This window comes from Myotis davidii, unplaced genomic scaffold (assembly GCF_000327345.1).
Source record: "Myotis davidii unplaced genomic scaffold, ASM32734v1 scaffold1439, whole genome shotgun sequence".
NCBI lineage: Eukaryota > Metazoa > Chordata > Mammalia > Chiroptera > Vespertilionidae > Myotis > Myotis davidii.
Genome location: NW_006292342.1, coordinates 559123 through 586829, shown reverse-complemented (window position 1 = coordinate 586829; position 27707 = coordinate 559123). Strand labels below are relative to the sequence as shown.

The following is a 27707-nucleotide window of genomic DNA, read 5'->3' as shown; positions in this document are numbered from 1 at the left end:
CGGGCACAGTGGAGGGGCAGCCGGCCAGCCGCCGCCCGCTGACCCTGCGCCTTGGCACGTTCCGTGCTGGACGTGGGGGAGGCGCAGGAGAAGGTGGTGTAGCCCTGACCTGCACAGGGCTCCCCGCCTTCCGAAGCGCTGGGGCGAGGGTCAGGGCGATGGGCTGCCCCTCCACGAGCAAGCCAAGCAGCTCATTTCAGTTCTTGACAAGGGCGGTTATGGGAATGAAAGCGAGGTGAATCTGAGCTGAGCCCCGGAAAGATAAGATGGAGAGCCTGGGGAACCCCTTGCAGGTCTCCCCCGACCCCCACCTTTTCCCAAGCAGGACCTTTCAAATCGCCACTCATGCCCTGGCTTTCCAGGCCCCAGCAGACCCTCCTTTCTGTAGTCATTATCCGTCATTACACTCTTCCCTGATTCTCCGGGTTGTCGCTCTCATTCTGCCTTTGAGCCTTTGCGCTTGCGGTTCACTCACCTGGAAAACTAACTCCCACCCACACCCGCTTTCATATATTCATTCTCTTTGTCTCAGCTCCAACAGAGGCCTGGACCGCCCACGTTAAAGTAACTGCCCCCAAGTCACACTGTCAATGCTGTTGTCATTTTCTTCACGACTCCAGTATCTACTCAAATCTTGTTTGTTTTATTTATGGCCATTTCCTCCCCGGGTGTCAACTCCAGCACAGTTTATGTCTGTCTTTGTCACTGCTATGTCCCGGGTGCCTAGAACAGTGCCTGGCACATGGTAGCTGATCAATAAATGTTGGTGAAATGAATGCAAGAACGTGTGGCCAGTAAACCGCTGGAACAGAGTGAGCAAAGGGAAGAGGACAGGGGCTGATTGTGGAGGGCTCGGCAGGTCATTTGGTTTTACTCACGCTATAGGGAGTTGGGGGATTCTGAGCAGGGGAGGGACATCATCTGACGTGTTTTAAGATGGACCTGTGGGCTGGCGAGGCGATGGGACATTTAGCAAGAACAAATGGATGCTGCTTCACCTGGGCTTGTCAAGGAAAACTGGTCTAGGAGTCACTTTATTTTTAATAAGGAGGCCTGGCCCCAGGCCCTGTCCCCAGCCCTGTGCTCTCCCTCCTCCAGGCCCCTGAGTGTCAGTGGTGGTGTTGTCCCTTGTCACCTGGAACCCCATGCAGCCGGAACCCAGGCCTAGCGGGGCTGGGGTCCACACCCGATTTCTGCCCCTGAGGTCGCAGCGCCCTGAGGGCTCGGGGGACACAGTGATGTACGCCTCCACCGAGTGCAAGGCCGAGGTGACACCCTCCCAGCATGGCAACCGCACGTTCAGCTACACGCTGGAGGACCACACCAAGCAGGCCTTCGGAATCATGAATGAACTGCGGCTCAGCCAGCAGCTGTGCGATGTCACGCTTCAGGTCAAGTACCAGGACGCACCGGCTGCACAGTTCATGGCCCACAAGGTGGTTCTGGCCTCATCCAGCCCTGTCTTCAAGGCCATGTTCACCAACGGGCTGCGGGAGCAGGGCATGGAGGTGGTGTCCATCGAGGGCATCCACCCCAAGGTCATGGAGCGTCTCATCGAGTTCGCCTATACAGCCTCTATCTCCATGGGTGAGAAGTGCGTGCTCCATGTCATGAACGGTGCCGTCATGTACCAGATCGACAGTGTCGTCCGTGCCTGCAGTGACTTTCTGGTGCAGCAGCTGGACCCCAGCAATGCCATCGGCATCGCCAACTTCGCTGAGCAGATTGGCTGTGCTGAGCTTCACCAGCGTGCCCGAGAGTACATCTACATGCACTTCGGGGAGGTGAGTGAGGGGACGGGACATGGAGCAAGGCTTGGGGGTGGTATGAGAAGGACCAGGGACCAGGGGTGGTCATCACTCTCTCCCTTGAGATATGAAGGGTGAAGGCAAGCAGCTGGAGAAGAGCAGAGCTCTGAGCTTCTAGTGTACACATCTAGGGCGACGCTGGGAAACAGCTGAGGCGAGTGAGACCTTCGTGGGTACCTGGGCTCCCTGGTTTCTTGGGTCCAGAGTGGGGATAGGATGCAGCCAACATGATAGCAGCTCAGCCCTGGTGTGTGCAGAGCAGGGCCCGGCATTTTAGGCAGTCAGCAAATATTTATTGAAGGCCCATGACATGCTGCTGACTGCAAATGTGACCCTTAGACGTGTTTTCTTTGGTTCACGCAGTGTCATCCTATGTTCTTGGTTTCATTTTCATTTTTACGTGGAGGAAGTTGTGAAAGCAGAAATAATAAGTGCTTGAGTCTTTGCTGTGGGCCAGCCTGTGTTCTAAATGATTTCCATCCTTTAAATCACTGAATCTTCTTAACTATCCCAGGAGGAAGTATGCGTTGGAGGGCTTTCCTACAAGTATTCAAAATCCTCCTTCAGTGGCCGTGACCAGCGGGGTAGACATTACCCTGGTCACCGTTTCTCTTCTTCCCTCTCCACCCCATGTGGGGTGGACCAGTTGTCCTGAGGATCTGGATGGCTAGCTTCCAGAAAGGCTGTCTGCAAACAGGCTTTTCCGCTGCCCTGCATGGTGCCTGTTGAAGGGTTGCCTGGGCTTGGAGCACCTGAACGGTGGTAACCTGCTGATGTGGGGTCTATTTTTATAGACCAGTGCCTGACAGGAAGGATTTGCCCCAGGGCCCTGAATGTCCTAGGAGCAGCCCCATTATGAGATACTGATACAATCCCTTTTACCGAGGAGGAAAACAAAGGCATGGAATGTTTCAGATATTTGCCCAAAGTCATCCAGTTAGAAAGTAGGGAGCCAAAATTACAACTCAGGTTGCTTTCTTCAGAGCCTGTACTTTTTTTCCCTAGAATATTCTATTGCTGTTATTGTTTTCTTTTTTAAAAAAAATATTTTTATTGACTTCAGAGAGAAAGGGAGAGGAGAGAGAGAGCTAGAAACATCAATGATGAGCAAATCATTGATTGGTTGCCTCCTGTACATCACCTACTGGGGATCGAGCCTGAAACCCAGGCATGTGCTCTTGACCGGAATTGAACCTGAGACCCTTCAGTCTTCAGGCCAGTACTCTATCCACTAAGCCAAACCAGCTAGGGCTATTTTTTCCTTTTTAGTAAATATGCCATTTTGAAAAAGTAATATCATTAAAAAAAAAAAAAAGGTAGCCCTGGCCAGGTAGCTCAGTTGGTTAGAACGTTGTCCCCACATGCCAAGGTTGTGGGTTTGACCCCCTGTCAGGGCACATACAAGAACCAACCAGTGAATGAATGCATAGATAAGTCAAGCAACAAACCAATGTCTATCTGTCTCTCTCTCTCTCTCTCTCAAAATAAATAAAAATTTAAAAGGTAATGTTCTTATAGTTCAAATAAAAAATGAAACAAAAAAGCCGAAACCGGTTTGGCTCAGCGGATAGAGCGTCGGCCTGTGGACTGAAAGGTCCCAGGTTCGATTCCGGTCAAGGGCATGTACCTGGGTTGTGGGCACATCCCCAGTGGGGAGTGTGCAGGAGGCAGCTGGTCGATGTTTCTCTCTCATTGATGTTTCTAACTCTCTATCTCTCTCCTTTCCTCTCTGTAAAAACTCAATAAAATATATTTTTTAAAAAAATGAAACAAAAAAGATACACAGTACATTGTGTCTTTGCCCGTTTACCTGAGTACTTATGTACTACGTGCCTGGCACCTGGTATTAACGCCTTTGATCCTCACAACCAATGAGTTCATACTATTCAAACTCCCATTTACAGATGAGGAACCAGACCGTCAGAGGCTGGCTGAGTGACTTGTCCAAGGTCACTACAGCTGAGGCCTTGGGGGGGACACAGGAGTCAGCCTGTCACGCTAACCCCCTTGCAGGTGGCCAAGCAAGAGGAGTTCTTCAACCTGTCCCACTGCCAGCTGGTGACCCTCGTCAGCCGGGACGACCTGAATGTGCGCTGCGAGTCCGAGGTCTTCCATGCCTGTATCAACTGGGTCAAGTACGACTGTGAGCACCGGCGCTTCTATGTACAGGCGCTGCTGCGGGCCGTGCGCTGCCACTCGCTGACACCCCGCTTCCTGCAGATGCAGCTGCAGAAGTGTGAGATCTTGCAATCAGACTCCCGCTGCAAGGACTACCTGGTCAAGATCTTCCAGGAGCTCACCCTGCACAAGCCCACCCAGGTGATGCCCTGCCGGGCGCCCAAGGTGGGCCGGCTCATCTACACTGCTGGTGGCTATTTCCGCCAGTCACTCAGCTACCTGGAGGCCTACAACCCCACTGATGGCACATGGCTCCGGCTGGCAGACCTGCAGGTGCCTCGAAGTGGCCTGGCAGGCTGCGTGGTGGGCGGGCTGCTGTATGCCGTGGGCGGCCGGAACAACTCGCCTGATGGCAACACCGACTCCAGCGCCCTGGACTGCTACAACCCCATGACCAACCAGTGGTCGCCCTGTGCGCCCATGAGTGTCCCACGCAACCGAATTGGGGTTGGGGTCATCGATGGGCACATCTATGCTGTTGGTGGCTCCCATGGATGCATCCACCACAACAGTGTGGAGAGGTGAGTAGCGGGGCCAGAAGGGGTGGGCTCAGAGGGTCCCCCAGCTGACAGGTCCCAAGCCATTGGCATTTGGGGATTCCTCCTGTTGTTGAGTGCCTGTCTCTACAGCCTGCTTTCAGGTAGTAGAAACCTCAAATTAAAGCTAAGTTCGTGGGAGACTTCTAATGGTGACCTTGGATGATGTGTCTGGGCCCGGGAACTGCGTACAGGGCCATCACAAAACCATACAGCTCCTTTGTGCAGACTTGGAAAGAGTTCCATCAGGTTGAAATTGATGTAATATGCTAATTTTGTTAAAACGCAACCCCTCACTGTCGTCAGCCCCAAAATTGTTGTAATAGAGTCTGCGGTCTGGTATGTGGCAAGTGCCCTCTTCGAGGTGGTGCCTTGGTGCAGTGCAAGCCTGCGCTGCTATGCGGAGTGACCCCGTGTTTAGGGGCCAAGCATATTGGACTTTTGACTTTTGCATAGTTTAGTCCTCTACCTTCTCTTCTTCCAGAAGTGTGATCCAGGATATAGGTCTCACCTGGAGAACTTGTTAAACTCGCCAGCCTGCTGCTGAAGCTGTGGAGGTCTGGCATTGGTGGGTGGGTTTGGAGCAAGGCTGGGGAATGGAAATTTTAAACAAATGCCCCAGAAGCTTCTAATGCCTGTGGTCTGTAACTAGGATGATGGGATCATGCATCACCCTTAATAGGCTATTTTTGAAAAAAATTTAAAAAAAGGACACTATTAATTATTCCAGGAGCACAGGCTTGAACTGGAGTTGCCCAGGCCTCTCTCTCTCTGAGATCAAACTTTAAGAAAAAACATCCTGGGAGGTAGCCTAGTTGTTAGAATTGGGGTTCTGTTTTCTGAGAGGGCTGGGTCAGACCCGCTCCATTGCTTTTTTGATTCCACGGGTTTTTTTATGTCCTGATGTACCACTTAACCCCTTTGTGCCTCCATCTTATCATCTTTGAAGAGAGGTGACAGTAATGAGGACCCCTTGCCCACTAGGCTGGGGCATTGGTGAGATAGCACACATAGGACTCAGCACAGGCCTTGGAAGTGGTCTGATGAAGCCAGCAGGGTCCAGCAGGTGTGTGTGTGTGTGTGTAAAACCTTGAGCACATGACAGCTATGAACCTCAGTTTCCTTACCTGGAAAAGGGAGCTACTGATCACTTGCACCTTAGAGAACAATTGTGAGGATGAAAGAGCTAGACCTAGCAGAATAGACCTAGTGGAATACTGGGCTTTAGGAAGTGTTCCTTGGAGGACGGCTGTGACTGCTGCTGTCATTGTTATTGTGCCCTTGCAGGTATGAGCCAGAGCGTGATGAGTGGCACTTGGTGGCCCCAATGCTGACTCGAAGAATCGGGGTGGGAGTGGCTGTTCTCAACCGGCTGCTCTATGCCGTTGGGGGCTTTGACGGGACGAACCGCCTCAACTCAGCCGAATGTTACTATCCAGAGAGAGATGAGTGGCGAATGATCACACCCATGAACACCATCCGAAGTGGGGCAGGTGGGTGGGGGCTGAGGGGAGGGGATCATGGGGGATCACCCTCCCCGCCCCGGGAGTGAGACTTGGCCAGGCCTGAGTGAAGCCTGTTGTTTCCATCTTGAGTACCCTGTGGCACACACAGGAGAGCTAGATTCTGACATCAACTTCCTCTTTCCTGGCTTAGTTTCTGAAGGGTCCTTTGGGAGAGGGAGGAGGGAAGGGGCCCCCAAGAAGGTGGTGGCTGGGGCCCCCCAGGCCAGGCCCCAGAGTCACCCTCTCTTCATGGTGTGGTTTAGGAGTCTGTGTCCTGCACAACTGTATTTATGCTGCCGGGGGCTACGATGGTCAGGACCAGCTGAACAGCGTGGAGTGCTACAACGTGGAGACAGAAACGTGGACTTTCGTGGCTCCCATGAAGCACCGGCGAAGTGCCCTGGGGATCACCGTGCACCAGGGGCGAATCTATGTCCTCGGTGAGGCCCTGGGCGTGGGGACCTGGGTAGAGAAGACGAATTAAGTAGCCTCATCTTTGGGGGGCTGGCTCAAGTCACATAGGAAGGCTTCCTGTGGTTTCTTCCTCCTCTTTCTTTCCCTGCCCTTGGAGGCAGTGACCATCTCCGCTGCTATCCCTGCAGGGGGCTACGACGGCCACACATTCCTGGACAGCGTGGAATGTTATGACCCAGACACGGACACCTGGAGCGAGGTCACCTGCATGACATCTGGCCGGAGCGGTGTGGGCGTCGCTGTCACCATGGAGCCCTGCCGGAAGCAGATCGACCAGCAGAACTGTACCTGTTGAACCACTTTGGTTTTCTTGGGCAAAAAAGGGTTCCTGGGAAAGAAAACCTCCCATCCACTATCCCAAGACGAGGCCTGGGTCCCACACCAGCAGACGCCACCTCCCTTTGGGGTGAAAGCAAGTCCTGAGGTCAGGCTGGTTTTTGTCCCATGTCTCTCTGATTGGTTCCTAGAGGACTGGGAAGGAGCCAACTGTGGCCTGGGGGGTGAGGCCCTTGAGGAGGTAGGGACCCCAGGATGCGCCTGTACATAGAAACCACTGGATATTTTTGTCCTGGACAGTCGTTTTGTTGATAAGTAACCCTGTAACTTTCCAATGAAAATAAAGAACAAACTAACCAGTGTCTTCTACCTCTACTCTCCGCTCAAGATCTTGAACCCGAGGACAGAAAAGACTCTTCCCCTGAAATGCACTCGAGTCTTTGATTTAGGTCTTAGATTTGAAACCAGTTTGTTAACTCTGCCCGTTGCCTCTTGATATGTAGGGCATCTTTCTACTGTAGGCAAGACACACAGAGCTCACTCTGTCTATCACTTTGGGCTGCTTTGAAGACAAGGACCTAACTCCTGACACATCTCCCAGGGCCCTGAGAGGCTAATTTCATATGTGCACACAGTTTCTATTTTAGGGCAAACCATCCCCAACATGCTTTCCAAATTTGGTGAAAATCTATCTGGTCATTTTAGTGTACTTCAGTCAAAGACTGCGCCTTTTCTTTTATTGAAGTGCCTTTAATAAAAAAGACGGGTTTTGGGGAATTTTCTTAGACAAAGGGCTCAATAGTCTGGTCTCTTGAACAATATGTGTGAAGGCAGTATGTGTTCTGGATCTTCTGCCAATCCACTCTGTTCATTTTGTGGGGGTGGAAATAAAATGAAGTGTGGTCTCCACTATGGGCATACCTGAGCTATCGTGGGTCTGGTTCCAGACCATCACAAAGTGAGTCACTGTTGTTTTGCTGGTGGAGCATCTTGCCTTCAATTTGTAAAAAAAAAAAAAAAAAAAAAATGCAATGCCAGGGAAGCACAATAAAACAAGGTATGCCTATATTGGGGAATTCACAGGTTCTTCCAAGTAGCTTAGAGAGGAAACATTGAGGGAAAACCTCACACCTCCGTCTGTGGCTTCACTCACTCAGTTCCCCTGAAGGCTACCTTTGTTGTGCTCAGTTCTCTAGTCCTGGTCCAAGGTTTTTTATGGAACAAGGAAATACATCTATGTTGGCTGCATTGAATGAATAGGGGAGGACTAGGAATTGTAAACTTAATACCTGGATAGCCTTTTAGTATTTATAAAGTGTTTTGACTCATTTGTCAAAATAGTGCTTTGAGCCCTAACCAGTTTGGCTCAGTGGACAGAGCGTCGGCCTGCGGACTAAAGGGCACCAGGTATGATTCTGGTCAAGGGCATGTACTTTGCTTGTGGGGACATCCCCCGTGGGGGGTGTGCAGGAGGCAGCTGATCAATGTTTCTGTCTATCCCTCTCCCTTCCTCTCTGTAAAGTATCAATAAAACATATATTTTAAAAAAGCATCAGGCCTTAAAAAAGAAATACTGCTTTGAGCTAGGAAGCATAAGCCTGTATACTTTACAGATGAGAAACCAGTTCAGGGAAGTGACTTGCCCAAGGTCACATGACCACTAAGTGGTGGAATTCAGATTCAACCTGTGGGTACATCAAAGCAGCCATTCTCAGCCACAACACACCCTACCATACGCTTGTGAGAATGGACACTAAAGAGCTCCCGTGGGGTCAATGTGTATAGCAGTGAAAGTTCCAAAACAGTGAGCTGGAGATTTACATGTAATGCAATTGCTAGAAGCCACAGCACCTACCCCAGAGTTGAGTTTCCTTTCAGAGAGGTTAGATCCGGGGTCTTGAGGTCAGGTTTAGCTGACTTAGTAAAGCGGTTTAGGTATCAGCAGTCAGGTGAAGTTTCTTATCTGCAAAAATGGTACTTTGACACCTACTGTGTACTTACCTATGAGAGCAACTGGACCAACAAAGGTATTTACATTCACTTCCCAAATCCACAAAACAACTTTAAAATAAAAACCCTGACTCTCCTAGACAGCGGCCAAGCCCCAAATGACCCCTGCCCTCATGGTAATAACAGCTTAGCAGGGGAGTAGGGTAACCAGTTCATCTCAGCTTGCCTGGATTTTCCCAGTTTGGACACTGAAAGTCTGGCATCCTAGAAATCTCTCTGTCTCAGGTAAATGGGGACCACTGGTCACTCTCAAGGTAAAGCCAGATGCTGAAGCAATGTTACAAACATGCTGAATGGCAAATAGATGTGGGTCACAGTTACATTCACATTTTTAAAAAATATATTTTATTGATTTTTTTACAGAGAGGAAGGGAGAAGGAGAGGGATAGAGAGTTAGAAACATCGATGAGAGCCAAAACCGGTTTGGCTCAATGGATAGAGCCTTGGCCTGCAGACTGAAAGGTCCCAGGTTCGATTCCGGTCAGGGGCATGTGAAAAAAAGAAACATCGATGAGAGAGAAACACCGATTCAGCTGCTTCCTGCACACCCCCTACTAGGGATGTGCCCACAACCAAGGTACATGCCCTTGACCGGAATCGAACCTGGGACCCTTCAGTCCGCAGGCCGACGCTCTATCCACTGAGCCAGGGCGTTACGTTCAGATTTTAAAACTTGATGGCTCTGGGAGCTAGGTGGAAAGGTTTGGCTGGGGATGAGAGTGGATGGGGAACATTCGGCAAATGGCTATGGGAGTGGAGAGAATAAGAACCTACAGGTGAAGAGACTGGATCTGAAAGGTGAAGAATCAGGAATCATCCTGGATGGTTTCAAGCTTAAACAGCTAGGAGTAGGGAACCTTGGGGGAGGCTAGTTATGGAAGGGAAGTGACAACGGGGGTGTGTGTGACGTTTGAGGTCTCACGATACCATTGTTTTAGGAAAGCGCGCAGATTTCTCTAGCCTTCAGTCTTTGATGCTCCCAACCAAACGTTCTTGAATGGCTGTTCTGTGCCAGACATGAAGTGGGGTGTTCAGACACAGTGAGGAGCAAGCAGGGCACTGTTTCTCATACAGCTGGAGTTGGTAACATAAAGTTTACATAATCATGTTCGAAGGTAGCTCTCCAAAGGACAGAAGCATGACCCCTAGGTCAGAGGTCCCAAGAAAACATTCTTTAAAAAATATATATTTTATTGATTTTTTACAGAGAGGAAGGGAGAGGGATAGTTAGAAACATCGATGAGAGAGAAACATCGATCAGCTGCCTCCTGCACACCCCTAGTGAGGATGTGACCGCAACCGAGGTATATGCCCTTGACCAGAATCGAACCTGAGACCCTTCAGTCTTCAGGCCGACGCTCTATCCACTGAGCCAAACCAGTTAGGGCCCAAGAAAACATTCTTTTAAAAAAATAAAATATTTTTATTGATTTTTAGGTAGAGTTGATGGGCGGGGAAGAGAAACATCCATCAGCTGCCTCCTGCATGCCCCCTACTGGGGCTGTGCCCTGACCAGGAATCGAACTGGCAACCTTTTGGTACCCAGGAGGATGCCCAACCAATTGAGCCACACCAACAGGGCCCAAGGAAACATTCTTGAGGAAGTGTTTTTCTCACTGAAATCCAAAGGATTAATGAGTGTAAACTAGATGAGAGAAAGGGGCAAAATTCTGGACAGAGAAAGCATCAAGTGCAATGTTCATATAGCACTGAGAATCAAATCTAGATAAAACTCTGAGAAGAGGAACATGGTGCCAGAAGAGGCTAAACAAAGGTTGGCAGGGGGCCAGACCATACAAGACCTGTGTCCACTCTCATTTCTCTTTAATTGTTAAATACCTAATCTTTTTTTTAAAATTAGAACATTACAGACATAGCTGAAATCTTACTATTTATCTATTTCAGTCTCCTCTAAATCTTTTATTTTTTTATGAAATCTTTATTGTTCAGATTATTACATTTGTTCCTCTTTTTTCCCCCCATAACTCCCCTCCTCCAGTTCCTGCCCCACCATCCGCCCTCACTCCCCACCCACTGTCCTCATCCATAGGTGCACGATTTTTGTCCAGTCTCTTCCCAAATCTCCCACACCCCTTTCCCGCCCAAGAATAGTCAGTCCATTCCCTTTCTATGTCCCTGATTCTATTATGATCACAAGGTTATTTGTTCACTTGATTCTTAGATTCACTTGTTGATAGATGCATGTTTGTTGTTCATAATTTGTATCTTTACCTTTTTCTTCTTCTTCCTCTTCTTAAAGGATACCTTTCAGCATTTCATATAATACTGGTTTAGTGGTGATGAACTCCTTTAGCTTTTACTTTTCTGTGAAACTCTTTATCTGGCCTTCAATTCTGAATGATAGCTTTGCTGGATAAAGAAGTGACTGGTGGGGGGCGGTTTCACGTGCAGATGCTGTTTCTTAGCAGAGGGTATGGTGCTCAGGAAGTTGCTGTTGCTTGGATCTGCTGCGTTGATTTAAGGGCACAAAATACAACACAACAAGGCACCACGTACCAGGCACTTTCCAGGGGAGTTCTGCCCTTCCCAGCTGCAAACCGTCTCACCAGCTTAGCAATTTTGCCAATTCGGGGTGGGTGTTATTAGTTTCAGCTGCACACTCCATTTGCTCCGGGACACGACCTGGGACGCGTCTGCCTATATCGCTGCCATCTTCCGTCTCCTATGACAACCTAGTTGGTTCTTTATCACAACATCGAGGGTCTCATTAGATTTCTTGAGGATCTCACTACATTTATCGGCAGTTTCTAGCAAATTATTGAAAGACCTTAAAAGTGCATTTTTTAGCTCTATATCCTCCATTTCTGTCATGTTTCTTTGTCTCCGCATTATTTATGCTTTCTTGGTGCACCCCCTTGTGGTCTTTGTGCGCAGTCTTGTTGTAGTTAAGCCTTGATTGTTGTCAGCAATACCGGGGGTGGTTTGACCTCCAGGCTAACTTGCTATGAGAGTCTGACATTTTGTTTTTATCTCTTCCATGATTGACAGACTTTTAGGTTGTTCCAGTTTCTCAGAATTACAGAAAAGGCTGCAATGCCCACTCTTAATCATGTCTCCTTGGGCACAAGTGTGTGTATTTCTCCAAGTGGATACTAAGAGGTGGAACTTACTAGATCATAGGGTAGGCACAGCTTTACTAGATGCTGCTAGATTGCCCTCCAAAGTGGCTGTAACAAATCATAGTCCCGATGCATTCTAGAAGTTTCTTACACATGTATACACACATTTATGACTTTTCTTGGACAGGTTTTCCACTTTAAGAATGACTTGTGGTTCTTGACATTTCCATTTGTTAAGTTACTGTCTCCTGCCCATAAATTAATTATTCTGCCTAAGTTAATCAGGATTGGTTTTTTATTGGTTCTGTTAGAACCAAGGATCCTGACTAATAGAGACATCAGGAAGTTTTTTAAAATATTTTTTTTCTTCAAATATGTTTGTTTTGTTTTTGCATCATTTTAAAATCCATCTGGAATTTATTGATGTGATAAGAAGTAGGAAGATAGCCCGGACCAGTGTGGCTCAGTGGTTGAGTGGCGACCTATGAATCAGGAGTTCACTATTTGATTCCTGGTCAAGGCACATGCCCAGGTGTGGGCTCCATTCCCACTGTGGGGTATGCAATGATTCTTTCTCATCATTGATTGTTTTCTCTATCCCTCTCCCTTCTTCTCTGAAATCAATAAAAATATGTTTTAAAAAAAGAAGTAGGAACCCTAACCGGTTTTGCTCAGTGGATAGAGCATCAGCCTGTGGAATGAAGGGTCCCACATTCGATTCCAGTCAAGGGCATGTACCTTGGTTGGGGCACATCCCCAGTAGGGGGTGTGCAGGAGGCAGCTGATCTATGTTTCTAACTCTCTATCCTTCTCCCTTCCTCTCTGTAAAAAAATCAATAAAATATATATATTTTTAAAAAGTAGGAATATAATTTTATAAGGATAGCTGATTGCTGCCAAATCATATATTTTCAAACCATTTCTTGACTAATTCATTTTCTACCTATAGTTTTCAGATGCTATTCCTTTTTTATACTAAATTCCCATATATGCATGGGACTCTCTATTCTTTTTTTATTTTTTATGTTTTTACTTTTTATTGTTTTGTTGACATAAATACTCATTTTTACACCAATTTGTTTGTTATTAGTTGTATAACCTGTCTTAATATCAGATAGAACAAGTACCCCCACCCCTTCCATTTTTCTTTCTTAAAAAAAAAACAGTGTGGGCTATTATTGCATATTTATTCCTCTCTATGAAGTTCCATGGAAAATCAAATTTTGTATTGGATTGCATTAAAGTGATTGAGTTGGGGAGAGAGAATATTTTTAGAATATTAGATCTCTCCATTCATGATTAGTATACTTGTCTGTTTAGTGAAGTCTTTTTTGCTCTTCTCAGAAAACTTTTATAAGATCTCCACAAAGAGCTTGCAATGTGTCTGCTCATGGAAATTTTATCAAGTTTTGCTGCTATTATCAATGGGGTCTTTATTCCTGGATCCTTTTAAATTGATATTTCTCATATATATGAAAGTTGTTGATATAGATATGTTGCTCTTCTACTGACCTCTTTGCTGAATTCCTTTATTCTACTAGTTTGGATTATTTTCAGTAGATAATAAAATCACAAGCAAATAATGATAGTGTAATGTCATTTTCCAATTGTAACTCACTTATTGCTTTTTCTTGTCTTACTATTAGCTAAGACCCACTATAATGTTGATTAATGGTGGGAATAGTGGGTATAGTTGTCTTATTCCTTTTAAAAATATTCTTATTGATTTTAGAGAGGAAAGGAGAGGGAGAGATGGATAGAAACATCAATGATGAGAGAGAATCATTGATCGGCTGCCTCCTGCATGCACCCTACTGGGGATTGAGCTGGCAACACTGACCAGAAATTGAACCGTGACCTCCTGGTTCATAGGTCAATGCTCAACCACTGAGCAGTACCAGCCAGGCTATAGTTGTTTTATTCCTAACTATAAGGCAACTGATTCTTTTTTTAAAATATATTTTATTGATTTTTTTTTTTTTTTTTTACAGAGAGGAAGGGAGAAGGATAGCGAATTAGAAACATTGATGAGAGAGAAACATTGATTCAGCTGCCTCCTGCACGCCCCCCACTGGGGATATTCCCGCAACCCAGGTACATGCCCTTAACCGGAATCAAACCTGGGACCCTTGAGTCTGCAGGCCGACGCTCTATCCACTGAGCCAAACCAGCTAGGGCGAGGCAACTGATTCTAATGTCCCAACATTAAATCTGATATTTGCCAAAGACTTTCTGTAATCTATGCCTTAAGTTTTGCTGAAAACCTTATCAAGTTCAAGAAGCTCCCTTCTCTACCTAATTTTTTAAAATCATAAATGGGTGTTGGATTTTTCAGAGGCCTATTATTTCAGAGGTCTTTTAGGTGAGTGCCAAAGAACCGAATTTCTAACAAGTTCCCAGTTGATGCTGGTGCCACCTGTTCAGGGAACATACCTCGAGACATAGGCATGTAGAACAAGAACAACGAGTTAAAGGCACATTCTGAGAAACATTTAAGGAGTAGATGGGAGTAAGAAAAACTCCAGTAGAAACATAACAGCAGCAGAACATTACGAGGAGAACTAAAGGAAAGGAGTGTCACAGAAGCCAAGTAGAGAAAATGTTGAGCACAAAATGTTTTAAGGAACAAGGTTATTAAGTGCAAAGAGGTTCAGAAAAATAGCTTCAAATGCCCAGAGGATTTGGTGATTGGGAAGTCACCTTACTGAGCATCATTTTGGAAAAATAGTGAAGGTAAAGCAATAGATTCCTTCGGTAAATATTTATTGAGTGCCTCCTTAAAAAAGGCAGTGTTGCCAAGGAGACAACACTGAGTCAGTGAAAGAAGCTGAGGAAGGGAACATGTCATTTGAGACATTGTGTGAGGCAGAGAAAGATCAGACGATAGCTGGAGAGGAACAAAGGGTTCCTGGGGGGTTTGGAGTTCTGCTGTTAAGATTCAGAAGACACCATGTTTATAAGCTGAGGGGAAGTTCCAGTACACAAAGAGATAAAGGTGAAGATGAAAGACAGGATGGACTCGTGGTGACGGTGGTCAAGTAACGCCCCACACTCAATTAACTGGATGTTGTCTAGGGTAACTTTCAACTCTGTGAAAGGCACTGTAATTCTGGATGTATAGTGTCCCTTGCTTATACGATACATTGTACCTTTGCATCAATGAATATCTTCTTCTTTGAGTGTATTCTGGTTTTAAATTATAAATGTTAGTGCACATATATATTACAGAAGATAGAATTTAAGAAAATAAAAAAATAATACACTAGAGTCAACAGACTAGGGTTGAGATCCATATCTAGCACTTAGTGCAAATCTCTGTGCCTCACTTTCCTCACCTGTAAAATGGTGGTAATAGTACCTAGTACCTGGCAAACACAGTAAAAATACAATAAATGTAGTGTTATTGACTAGGAATGCGGTACATAATGAGAACATGAGATTAATCTGATTTAGCAAGGTTGGTAAAGTTAGAATGATAAATGATAACATTTAATGTCCTCAGAGCCCTTTACCTGGGTTACTTTTGATTACTCAGTGGCTGTCATCACCGGTGGGAAATCAGTACTTCCTGTCTTATTTTAGGATGGTTTTCTAGCTCCCTGTGGCCTTCGGCAGATACAAGAAGGTAGGTCTACTCTAGAAGGAGTGCAGCACCCTCTTGTGGGCCTCTCTGTATGAAAAGAGGAACTGTTTCCAGAGAAGCTAGAAAAGGAACAGATTGAATGAGTCCCCAGGGCGTAGAATGCCCTTGACCTTGACTTGTTATTTTTTAAGTGATCATTCTTCAACACTTCTGGGCAAACTATATTTTTTATAAATCCAATACACCTGCTGCCAATGCATCCCAGAAGCTCCTACTTAAAGGACTTCTTCCTCCTGAGAGAGCGTCAGCACCACATCCTCACCTCAGTGCTGTAACTTTGATTTTATTGTGCCACAGTCTGAGCATGGCCTCCAGGAATACTTCTCAGACTAGAGATCCCAGGACCCTCCGGGCTTTAGTCAGCCGATCTACACAACTTTGGTGGTAAATTGCAAACACAGCAGCCTGATGCCGACTTCGGCTGCCTCTTTGCCTTCACTTGCTCCCAACTTCAGGGTCAAGAAAGACGAATTGCATCAGCCAAGGAGTCGGCGCTTCTTTCTTGAGTCTCAGTTCTTGCATGTGGGGTCCCTGTCAACTCTGAGCTGTGCTTTCTTCTTATATTTCACCCTCCCTGGCCATGGCCCAGCTCCTCTAGGGATTCACCAAGTGAAGAGTTAGGGCGGGAGCAACAAATACTGCAGTGCCTACCACGTTCCAGGCCAGGGGTGGGCAAACTTTTTGACTCGAGGGCCATGAAATAATATAAATTCAAAATAAACATCATTACATAAAAGGGTACGGTCTTTTTTTTTTTTTAGTTTTATTCATTTCAAACTTGCCCACGGCTGTTCCAGGCACGGTGGAGAGACAATTGAGAGCGAAGACATGGCTTTTGCCCTCCGGCAGCCTACAGCCACTGAGGGAGAGACAGATACTTGCTTGATTGGTCATTAACATGCAACCAGAAAGCCTAAGAAGCGCTCCAGAAAAATGTAGCTTGCAGACGTCATGATGCATTTGTCCGCTTTGTAGTCATCATTATCCTTCTGTTTTTCTGCCTTGTCCACCATTTTATTTACGGGCATACGATACGAGCTTCACATGTATTTGAACGTTAACGAAAAGAGGAACTATTTCCAGGTGAATTCTTGGTCACAGTGGATTTGCAAGAAACGTTCTCGTGAGCGAATGGAGTTGGCCAAAGCTTCTAGGTTAGCGGTTCTCAACCTGTGGGTCGCGACCCCTTTGGCGATCGAATGACCCTTTCACAGGGGTCACCTAAAACCATTCTGCATATCAGATACTTACATTAAAATTCATAACAGTAGCAACCTTACAGTTATGAAGTAGCAACGAAAATAATTTTATGGTTGGGTCACAACATGAGGAGCTGTATTTAAAGGGCCAGAAGGTTGAGAACCACTGTTCTAGATGTTTCTCCAAGGGTGCGGTCAGCCCAGTTCTGTGCAGGAGTAAGACACTCAGCCATCTGGATTTCAGTTCAACACGAGAGAGCCCCTGTGACTTCCTTCTAGGTGTTACCATCTCTTGGAACCTCATGAAACAAAGTAATGCCTGTCCGGGGTGAAAAAAATTACTTTTTTTCAATTTGCCAGGTAAAATGGAAAAATTACACATTTTCAATCGTAAAACGGTGAGAAGTGCTTGATACATAGTGTCGGGCAGCTTTAGATCCTTCCTGCGGCTTCTATTTTCAGGGGAAACAGCCCCAGTTCCTGAAACGATTTCTGTGTAACACGGCGAGTTCTGTGTAACACGGCGAGTTCTGTGTAACACGGCGAGTTCCGTGTAACACGGCGAGTTCTGTGTAACACGGCGAGTTCCTCCGTGAGCTGGTTTCACCCCCGCCCAGCCCCAGCCGGGAAGAGGACGCACGGGGGGGAGGGGGGCTTCTCATATGTGGGGACCACTGAAGCCCTTTTGCACGGAGCACCTCAAACTGGAAGGGAGGAGGGGACACCTCGGAGCACAGGGGGACAGCGGGGCCTTTCGCGGGGGTGAGGATGGCAGTGACAGGAAGCCTCGGGAAAGGGGGCGGGGGGCAAAGACGCGCCACTTTCCAGGAAGGAGGAACCATCCTGGGGACCTTGGAGGAAGCGGTCTGACCTGGGGTCCCCGTGGGAAGAGATAAAGTCACGGGAGGGGACCCCTCAGGAAGGGGACTGAGACCAGGGTCCCCTTGGGAAGGGCTGTCCACGCCGAAGGAAGTGGGGGCGACTCTGACGTCACTCTCAGGAGGAAGAACCGATGCTAGGGTCACCTCAGGAGGGAGAGAGGACGCCGGGGTCCTTCCTGGGAAAGGTGGGCGTCTCAGGGGTCACTTTCAGGAAAGGGGGCGGCGTCCGGCGTTACCCTCAAGAAGGGGGAGATGACGCCAAGGTACTCTGAGGACAGGGGGGTGACGCTGGGGTCCCTCTAAGAAAGTGGAACCGACATTGGGGTCACTCTCCGGAAGGGAGTGACGCCTGACAACCGGTCCCCTCCGCCGCCGCAGGTGCTCGTCTCACCTGCTTCCGTCCGCGCCCCTCCGCTCGCCGAGCCCTCGGGTTCCGAAGGCGAAACGGCCCGCCCCTCGCGGGCCAGCCAATCGTGTCGCGGGAAAATCTCCCGCCGGCCTCGCCACGCCTCCTTCCCGGTCTGCGCGTGCGCCACTTTTCTGTCCTGCTGCAGTGCCTTAGCGCTGCTCTAGGGGCGCTCGGGAACGAGCTCCCGCAGATCGGGTGCCCTGTCTATGACCCATTTTATAATAACTACACTATCTACTTTATAGGCTCTTGTGAGAATTAAGTGCAATAATTGACGTAAAACAAACAGTACATAGTAATCGCCTGGAAAACCTGGGCTGTTATTATTTGCATTTTACAACGAGGGAAACAGGCACAGAGCCGGTAAGTAACCCGCTCAGACTAACCCAATCATTAACTGGCAGAGTCGGAACTAGAACCCCGGCGAGCTGAATCCAGAGCCCGTGTGCTTATCTACCAGGCCTTTGTGGTTCCCAGGTAACAACGACCAGCTCTTATTTCTTCTGATTATGAAATAACTTTCCCCTGGATTGTAAAAATACTTAAAACATGCTCACTGCTAAGATTGCAGAACAGAAAGCATAGATCTCTTTTAATCCTCCCATTGGCGAACTGTTAATATTTTGACGGACAAGCTGCCTTTTCTATGCACATATTTTTTAGTAGGATCATATATAATGCAGAATGTTTTGAAACCTGCCCTTCTCACGTTAAACATCTTGTCATTTCAATGTAGACTCACCTTATTGTTTAATCCTCACCCCAGGATATTTTTCCATTGCATTTTAGAGGGAGTGGTAGGAAGGAAGGAAGGGAAGGAGAGAGAGAGAGAGAGAGAGAGAAGAAACATCCATGTGAGAGACATATCAATTGGTTGCCTCCTTCACAAGCTCCGACTGGGGATCAAACCTGCAACCCAGGTATGTGCCCTTGACTGGGAATCGAACCCTCAACCCTTCAGGGACAGGCTGACACGCTAACTACTGAGAAACACAGGCCAGCACTCACCTATTGTTCTTAATGGCTGCATATTATTCCATTGTGCTGGCAAAGCATACTTTAATGACTCCCTAGGTTGGACATCTGGGTCTTTAATAATTCTTTAATATTCTGACCAATACCAGAGTGGGCCTTTTGTACCTGCATCTTATGGTTTTCATCCAACTGTTTCTTTAGGATAAGTACTTTTAAAACTGCAATGGCTGGGTCAAAATGTATGCACAGTTGTTACGTTTTTGATAAATATTGACAGATCACTTCTGGAAAGTTCTCTGTGTCAACTTCCATTAGCACTAACGAGCTATAAAAGTGCTTTGCCCACCCCAGAACGGTTTATATATTCATTATTTGCCAATAGATAAAAAAAGGAACTACAGTGCTTTCCAATTGCACTTCCCTATAGTTTTATGCTGTGGCAGAGGGAAAAATATTACCCACATCTCAAGATTTTGTGCGTGTGAAATAAAATAGCGGTAATAATATAAAAGTATCAAGGAGCTGTCATTGTGGAACAGCCACCAGGTAAAGTGAGATCCTGGCCTTATTTCCCTGAATTTTCCCAACATTGTGAAATCCGTTCTTGGCCTCAGTTTCCTCTTCTGCAAAATAGAGCCCATGAGAGTGCACGCCTCCAGGATCGCTGGAGAGTGAATAAAACAATCCTCCTACTGAGATCAGCGCCCTGGAAAGGCTGGGAGGGGCGGAGCTGTTTGCTTAAGACTCTGTAGCCTGCAGGGGGCTGATGTCAACTTCAGAGAATAAACTGACTCCACCCCTTCTCCAGTTTACCCAGCCGTATTCAGATTACAAGGCCTCCCTGCCCTTGGTCATCGCCGCCGGAGGAAAGCCGAACTCCCCATCAGGAGGGTTGTAAAGAGCCAGTGATGGTCACATGCCACCTCTGCCCTTTGACCAACATTCTCAGCCTGTCAACTTTGTCCAACACTGGAGACATTTGGGACATCACACCTGCCCTTTCACTCTGGGGGAGACTGAGGCCTGGAGGAAGGAGGTTGCCCGGGCCTACCTGGCCATCCCCTGCAACCTGTGGTAAGCATTGTTGCCCCCTGACCCCCATCCTGATACCCTTTCCCCGACTGTCTCCCTTTGAAACACCCTTGGGGAAACAGCTGGTTCTCCTCTCTGCTTCTTGCACAAAGTTCAGATTCTCTGGAAACTTCTCGCTAGTTTTCCAGCGTTGCTGCTCCTCTCTGGGTCCAGGCTGCCTCCACTCCTCTGGACAAGGACATCTACTGTGAGTCTGTAAACCACAGTCAAGCATACAAACCTTGATGCACTAAATCCTCTACATCCCTCTCAGCTGTAAGTCCCAGAACTGTGCAGTCTGATATAGTAGCCATTGGCTACATGTGATTATTTAATGTAAAGGAAAATTATAACTCCAGTTTCTCAGTTGTACTAACGATATTTTTTTAAAATATATTTTATTGATTTTTCACAGAGAGGAAGAGAGAGGGATAGTTAGAAACATCGATGAGAGAGAAACATCGATCAGCTGCCTCTTGCACACCTCCCACTGGGGATGTGCCCGCAACCAAGGTACATGCCCTTGGCCGGAATCGAACCTGGGCCCTTTCAGTCCGCAGGCCGACGTTCTATCCACTGAGCCAAACCGGTCAGGGCTGCACTAGTGATATTTCAAGTGCTTAATAGCCACATGGGGCTAGTGGCTACTATGTTGATAGCGCAGACATAGAACATTCCCATGCTAGAAAGTTTCAGCTGGACAGCGCTGCTCAAGACTGACTCCATGAGTCTGAGATTTTTATCCTATTTTACAGATGAGACAACTGGGGTCAGAGAGATCACACCTGAGGGCACAGAGCGAGAGCTGGGATCCAAACTGGTCTCTGGTGCTAGTGATGGATGGCAGAGTAGGTGTCAGCTTTTCCTTCGATTCAAAGAAGCTGCCCTCATTTTGTTTCAAAACATACAAGCTGTAATATATACATCTACTGATCCCATGGTGCTTAACCACTCAAGTAGTGTGTGTGTGTGTGTGTGTGTGTGTGTGTGTGTGTGTGTGTATTTGCTTATTATATCCCAGAGGCAGCCAGTATTCTAATCCAAAAGCCCACATCACAAACACGTCCCCTATCCATATCTCTATCTACCTGGGAAGTTTTGTTCTTTAGCATAATGAATGTCAGCACCACTTGTGATTTTGTTGTTAAGATTTTTCAGAGAAGAGAGGAAGGGAGAGGAAGAGAAAGAGAAATATAGACGTGAGAGTGAAACATCAACCAACCTGGGCATATGCCCTGACTGGGAATTGAACCAGCAACCTTTAGGTACATGAGACAATGCCCAACCAACTGAGCAACACTGGCCGGGGCAGCACCGTTGAATAGGTGAAATTGGGGGCTCATTAATGAGTCTGATAAAGGTGGGAAAAGGGGGCTCCCATGGGTGGAATTAATAGTATTAAAATATGTGGATTGGTTAAAATACGAGGTGCACTCCCTAACCTTGTATGAACAAATTAGAAAACCGTTTATAACCCAAGCCTGTTCTTTGTCCAGTCATTAATTTGGAGGAATCTGCTTGCCTGATTCCCGTAAGACTAACAGGCCCAAAGCAACACAGAATCCTGCCTTAAAATTGTTCAGGTTTGTTCCTTGGTTTTGTTTTCATGCAACATGAAGGCTGCAACACCAACATGGACAGAATGCTGGGAATTCATGGGATTTACAGGTGTCGATGCTCTTGTGCTTGCTAATCAAGTTTAACGTTTACACGGCAGAATTTGCCCTGGAACCTTTAATCGTGACCTGGCAGCCAGAAGGTGTCAATCATGGTGAAGGTGTCGACCAGGCCTCCTGGAGGCTTCCAGGGGTGATTTGAGACTCCAGAAGAACCCAAGAGTCGTGTCAGACATGTCTGTGTGGCGGAAGCGAGGTCACCTGGGTATGCTGGCCTCCAAAGACGGCCTGGTCTCAACCTCCGTTTTACAATCCGGAGTTCCCTGTGCCAGGCCCTCGCCCACGCCCGGAAGCTGTTTCCGCCAAGCTCCCTGCAACCCCCTCAAGTTCTATGTCCTTGGGGAGGGTTAGGGTCAGAGCCCCCTTCCCTCACCTCCCGCCCCAGGCAGGCAGTGCTGGAGAGGCGCACCTCAAGGACCAGGTGGGAAAGAAAGCCACATTAGCCAGGAAGATCAGTGAAAGCCTCGGTTTAATTGGAGACAGGATCGAAAGATTATCGATCAATGGACTGATTGATAGACCATCAAAGTGGATAAACTGGAGTACCTCCCGGGGGACTTGTGCACCCCCCATGGAGAGAGGAGCCCTGATTGGGGGTGGGATGGTCCATCTCAACTGTTGCCAGTCGAGCCCAGCCCTGGGCAGGGGGAGGGACAGGCTCTGCCCAGCCCTTACCCCCTGGATGAACCGACTCCCCATCAAACAGCGCCGAGCCCACCCTTTTGGGGTCTATGGTACAGCTGATATAATACAACAGGAATAGGGATTCTCCCTCTTGGGAGATCCCCACCCTTCCTTCCCTGACTGGGTCAGCCGGGGAAGGGCACGTTTATTTTCCCTTTTTGCCTCTGTAGAATAAATTTACAAACCAACCTTACAGTATGTACAAAGAAAAAGAAAGAAAGGAAAACAAGAAAACAAACAAAAAAAGGCCCACTCCGGTTGCCGGCTAGGACAGAAACTACTTTTGCTACAAAAATGAACCCTGTACAGTATCATGAGGGTGGGAGAGGGTGGTACTCCCCAGTGGGATAGACAGACGGATGGAAGGCTGCGGGGGTCGGGGGGGGGGGTTGGGCTACAGTACCATGTGCTCAGAATTGAAGGGGTGGAGGCAATGAGAGAGGCCCCACCCCACCCATCTACAGAACCAGGCCACGGGGAGCGGGGGCGAGGGAAGAGGGGGTCCTTCCTTCCAAACAGTCCCCCATGGCTTGGAGAGAAATGGCCTTGCATCTGTCTGTCATATTGCTTGGGGAATAGTTAAGGGCGAGGGCGCGGCTTGGCAAGGCGGAACAAAGGAGAAATGACTTTGGTGCCAGGGTAGGGAAGGAGGCCCAGAAAGGGAATGTGGGTGTACACCATTATTGCTTCCTCCTAGGGCAAAGGGTCAGGGAGGGGGGCAGGAGGATGCTGGGGGGGATGCCTAGGATGGGGCTCTGGGTCTGGCCCCGCCCCACCCAAGGTGCAGGTGGGAGCCACTGCAACCCTCTCCTATGGCCATGAGAATCATTAAGGCAGAAACAAGAGGAGAAGCAGCTGGAAGAAGGGGGTGCAGCTTGGAGCTGTCCCCCAAAATGGAGAAAAGTCAAACAGAACCCAAAGTGGAAGGGGACGGGGGTGGCAAGTGGATCAGGCCCTCCTCAGAGCGCAGACCCCAGGCTGGTGGTGCAAATGTCCCCCTCACACCTTCCCCTCCCAGCATCCTAGGTTGTACAGCATCCCCAAGCCTGTCCCCGAGTCAATATTGCCAGGTTTGTGCAAAATGAGGTGGAAGACTTGGCGGGGAGGCAGTGAGCCTGTGAGGGGCTGGAGCTGGGGCCTCTCAGAGTGACCCGCCCCACTGGGCCCCCGCCCAGAATGGCTATTCCCTGGCTGGATTCTAGAAACCCTCCAAATTTAGGAAGAGCCTGGAAGGAGACCTTATGCCTGCTTGGGCTCAGGTGGAGAGCCCACAGAGGCTGGAAGACTGAGCCTGGGGCCTGGGAGGGGTGCGGGGTGGGGTTGGAGATGGACCAGGGGGTAGCTGGGAACAGGAGCATCTACAGTTGCTGTGTTTCATCCTGTTGTTTGTTTTTTTTTCCCTGTTTTTTTTTTCTAAAAATGTAACAATGAAAATTCCAAAAATAAAACCCCTTCCAGAACCTCAGCCCCTCCTTCCCCAGGCCCCACCTCCGAAATGTGCCCCATGGGTTGGGTTGGGGGTGAGGGGGGAAAGGGGAAAAAAAGAAAAGAGAAAAAAACCCCACTTTTCTGTTTTCTTTTTTCTCAGGAGGCCGAAGAGTCTTTGAGGCAGTGAAGGAGGCAGTCGGGGGACGATGGAGGTGAAAGGAGGCAGGAAGGGTATGAGGGTATAGAGGCTGAGGCTCAGGTAGGGCCTCCAGCAGACCCCCACCCACCAGGGGCTGGGAGTGTGTGTGGGTCCTCGCCCAATGTCCCAGTGCAGGCACAGCACGCCCTCTTGGCAGCCTGATGCTCTTTCTGGGCCCCCGCCTCGGCTGCCGTGGAGGGGAGGCCCCGGAGGCCCGGGGCAGCCTCTGGAGTGGGTGGGGTCCTCAAGGCAGGCAGGCCTGGCCTCTCCGGAGACAGGGCGTGGGGGCCGCTGCAGCCCATGGCATCCACTGACGCGTCTGGGGCTGCGGACTCGTCCTGGCCCACAGGCACACCATCTGCTGGCTGTGCCAAGGACATTTCCTCTGTGTCCACCTCGGTGGATGCGTCTTGGCCATCGACATCCAACGGTTCCTCCCCTGGGGATGCATCCTGAGGCATGAATAATTCCTGCACCTCAACTGCACCCAGAGCAGAGGGCACCTCCTCCTCCTCCTCTTCGTCCAGCGTCAGCTCGAACTGGAACTTATCCGGGGGGGTTGGGTGGTCCGGCCCCCCCGGCTCCTCCTCGGGCGGCGGCGACGGGCTCTGCCGCATGGCGCTGTAGTACCAGTCCCGGTTGTCTTCCAGGGTGTCTAGGATCTCCTGGGCGTCCGGGTGGACCAAGTCGGCCCATGTCTCCCACAGCGGGTGCACAATATAGTCGATGAACCCCACCTGGGGAAGGGAGAAGGAGGATGATGAACCTGTGGCCACAGTGGTGGAGACGGCCCTGCCATGCTGAGGGATCTAATAAAAGTTAAATGTTGATACCATGTGACCCAGCAATCTTGCTTTTCCAAATCTACCCTGGAAAAATTCTTGCATAAAGAACGAAAAAGAACCATATGAGATATAAACAAAAACTGGGAACACCTCCATATGTACATCAGTTGGGGACTTTTTAAAAAAAATACATTTTATTGATTTTCCACAGAGAGGAAGGGAGAGAGATAGAGTTAGAAACATCAATGAGAGAGAAACATCGATCAGCTGCCTCCTGCACACCCCCCACTGGGGATGTGCCCGCAACCAAGGTACATGCCCTTGACCGGAATCGAGCCTGGGACCCTTGAGTCTGCAGGCAGACGCTCTATCCACTGAGCCAAACCAGTCAGGGCGGGGATTTTTTTTTAATGTGGTACCCACAGATATTCATAATGGCATTTTTTGCAACAAAGAAAAACTGGAAATAACTTCATTGCAGGCTGAGACTAATATCATCTTCCCTACTTTTAATGGATTTTTTTTCTTGGGGGACACAATGCTTCCACTGAAAACTACATTTCCCAGTCTCCCTTGCAAAGACAGGGTGGTCAACAGCATCTGTGATCATGAGAGGCATCCCTGAGGATAGAAGCCCCATTCTTTCAATGGCAAAAGGGAAACACTGAAAGCTCCAGGTACCTGCCAATTTTGTGGAGCCATAGAGAGCCAAATTCCCTTTCTCTAGACTTTCCTTGTATAAAAGAAAAAAGAAAGCTTTGTTTTGTTTGAGGGGGGTTGGATTTCTAACTCCTAAACACTTAAATGTCTAGCAACAGGGAAATGACCACACAAACTTTTATCTACATACATCTATAGGAACACTATACAGTAGTGAAAAAGGGTGGGCTAAATCTGTTTATAATAGCTTGGACAGATTTCCAAGTCATTGTTAAGAAGAAAAGGCAAGCTGTATAAAATGGGTATCTATTGATATAATTTATCTTTTTCAAAAAGCTAAACCCACAGACCACTGCTGGTAAGCTGCCTGTTAAAATCTATATATATAAAAGCCTAAGCAACCGTTCAACTATTCTACCGGTAGCTATGACACACACTGACCACCAGGGGGCAGACGCTCAACACACAGACATGGAAACATGGAACAGATTGATGAATCGCAGAGGGAAGTCGGAGGAGGGAGGATGGAAAGAGATTAACCAAAGATCTTATATACATACTAGAGGCCCAGTGCACAGATTTGTGCACCAATAGGGTCCCTCGGCTTGGCATGCAGGGATCGGGCCCAAAGCAGCTCTCTGACATCCCCCAAGGGGTCCTGGATTGTGAGAGGGCACAGGCCAGAGTGGGGGGACCCCACCAGTGCACGAATCCGTGCACCAGGCCTCTAGTAACTATATAATAAAGCTATGAAACTGGCTTTCATCAAGGGTGGGGATGATTTGCAGGCCCAGGAGACATTTGAAAATGTCTGGAGATGTTTTTGACTTTTATGCCTAGAAAGGGGAGGGTGTTCCTGGCATCTAGTGGGTCAAGGCCAAGGAAGCTGCTCAACACCATAATGCCGGGAGCCGGTCCATCCTTGCTGTTTCAAGGGACCTGGCATATATGGCATACTGTTCTTAATATGTTTGCTCACCTTCTTGGTGCTATGTGTTTTAACCAAGGTCACCTCTCTGAGAAAGGTTGTTTCCCCAGGTAGGGATTTTCCCCTGAAGTTAGGGAGGGAATAAAACCCCTTAACTAAGTGCCAGGCGGACCTTTGTAATAGAAATTGACAGGATTAAAATCAATTGGCATAAATATGGATGTAACAAGACAATAAACGGCAGAACTTCTCTGGAGATCCAGACCAGAACTTGGCTGGAGATCCTGGCTAGGCTGCTGATCAACTGAACGCTGTCTCTGTGTCATTCCTTCTTCGCCAACTCCGTCCACACCTTTGGGGACCCCTGGACCTGCTGGGGCTGGACCCCAGCACCATAAGATGCACAGGACGCCCCCACCACAGAGAATGATCTGGCCCCAACTGCCAACACAGCCAAGCTGGGTAATGCTGGTCTAGAAGGGCACCCACACCGAACTGGAAAAGGTGGTTCTCACTGGGAGGAGACTAGACGTGGGGAGGGTGAGGTTCTGTGGAGGAGAAAATGCTGCGTATTTCCCATCAAGATAGAAAAGAATGCCCTGCCAGCATGGCTCCGTGGCTGTGCGTTGACCTATGAGTCAGGAGGTCATGGTTTAATTCCTGGCTCGGGTTGCTGGCTGGATCCCTAATGTGGGGTTTGCAGCCGATCAATGAATCTCTCTCATCATTGATGTTTCTATCTCTCTCCCCCTCTCCCTTCCTCTCTGAAATCAGAACAAATATATATTAAAAAACAAACAAACATCGAAAGAAAAAGAACAAAGACTTGAAGTTATGGAGGAGCAAGTCAGGACCTTCTGGGCCTGAAGCTCCAGGCGGATGGGGGGAGGCTGGTGCCCTGCACTGTACCTGAGACTTCTCCACCGAGGCCGTGTGCTTGTCGCACATGGGGCTGATCTCCATGCCGCGCTCCCGCTCGCGGTCGCCCTGCTGGAAGAACTCGGCCATGATGCGGTCCGTCCACTGGCGGTACAGGTCCAGCGGCTTGGTGGGGTTGCTGAGGTCTGCACAGTGCACCATGTTCCTCAGGACCTGCACGGGGCACGGGACCTTCAGAGGCCACGCTCCTCCTGTCCCAATGGGAGGCTTCAGGCTTCCTTACCTTCCCCCCTTGTGGGGAGAGAGGGTAAGGGGACGATGCAGAGAGACAGAGCAATAAAGAGGATGATGAGTGGGGGAAGGAGGGAGGAGATAAGAAGGGGTTAATGGAGGAAAGGACAGAGGGAAGGAGGGAAATAGAGG

At 48.4% G+C, this 27707-nt stretch overlaps 2 protein-coding genes and 1 long non-coding RNA gene across 6 annotated transcripts in view; 2 read left to right on the top strand and 1 right to left on the bottom strand.

The window, feature by feature from the left end:
* Nucleotides 1-6: 6 nt before the first annotated feature.
* On the top strand, nt 7-6833 carry KEAP1 (kelch like ECH associated protein 1). 2 transcript variants are annotated; one of them, XM_006765768.2, is made up of 5 exons: nt 7-1784; nt 3822-4507; nt 5810-6015; nt 6291-6467; nt 6630-6833. In XM_006765768.2, the coding sequence occupies exons 1-5, from the start codon at nt 1146-1148 to the stop codon at nt 6794-6796; spliced, it is 1875 nt and encodes a 624-aa protein (XP_006765831.1). In that variant the 5' UTR covers nt 7-1145; the 3' UTR covers nt 6797-6833. The 2 variants fall into 2 exon arrangements, with proteins under 2 accessions (XP_006765831.1, XP_015420813.1); XM_015565327.1 differs by lacking the exon at nt 5810-6015 and having other exon boundaries at nt 6630-6770.
* An 11267-nt stretch (nt 6834-18100) lies between these two features.
* LOC107183408 lies at nt 18101-24067 on the top strand. Of its 2 annotated transcripts, none has more exons than XR_001514203.1 (3): nt 18101-18362; nt 19783-20048; nt 23994-24067. It is a non-coding gene; the product is annotated as an uncharacterized LOC107183408 (long non-coding RNA). The 2 variants fall into 2 exon arrangements; XR_001514202.1 differs by having other exon boundaries at nt 18101-18476; nt 19792-20048.
* LOC102752957 (cAMP-specific 3',5'-cyclic phosphodiesterase 4A) overlaps nt 22173-27707 on the bottom strand; it is a 22251-nt gene continuing 16716 nt past the window's right edge. For both annotated transcript variants that reach the window (XM_006765766.2, XM_006765767.2), the window contains 2 exons: nt 27315-27497; nt 22173-24769 (listed from right to left, as the gene is read on the bottom strand). In XM_006765766.2, the coding sequence (XP_006765829.1) occupies nt 24089-24769; nt 27315-27497 (864 nt within the window). In that variant the 3' untranslated portion in view covers nt 22173-24088. The remainder of the gene's footprint in view (nt 24770-27314; nt 27498-27707) is intronic.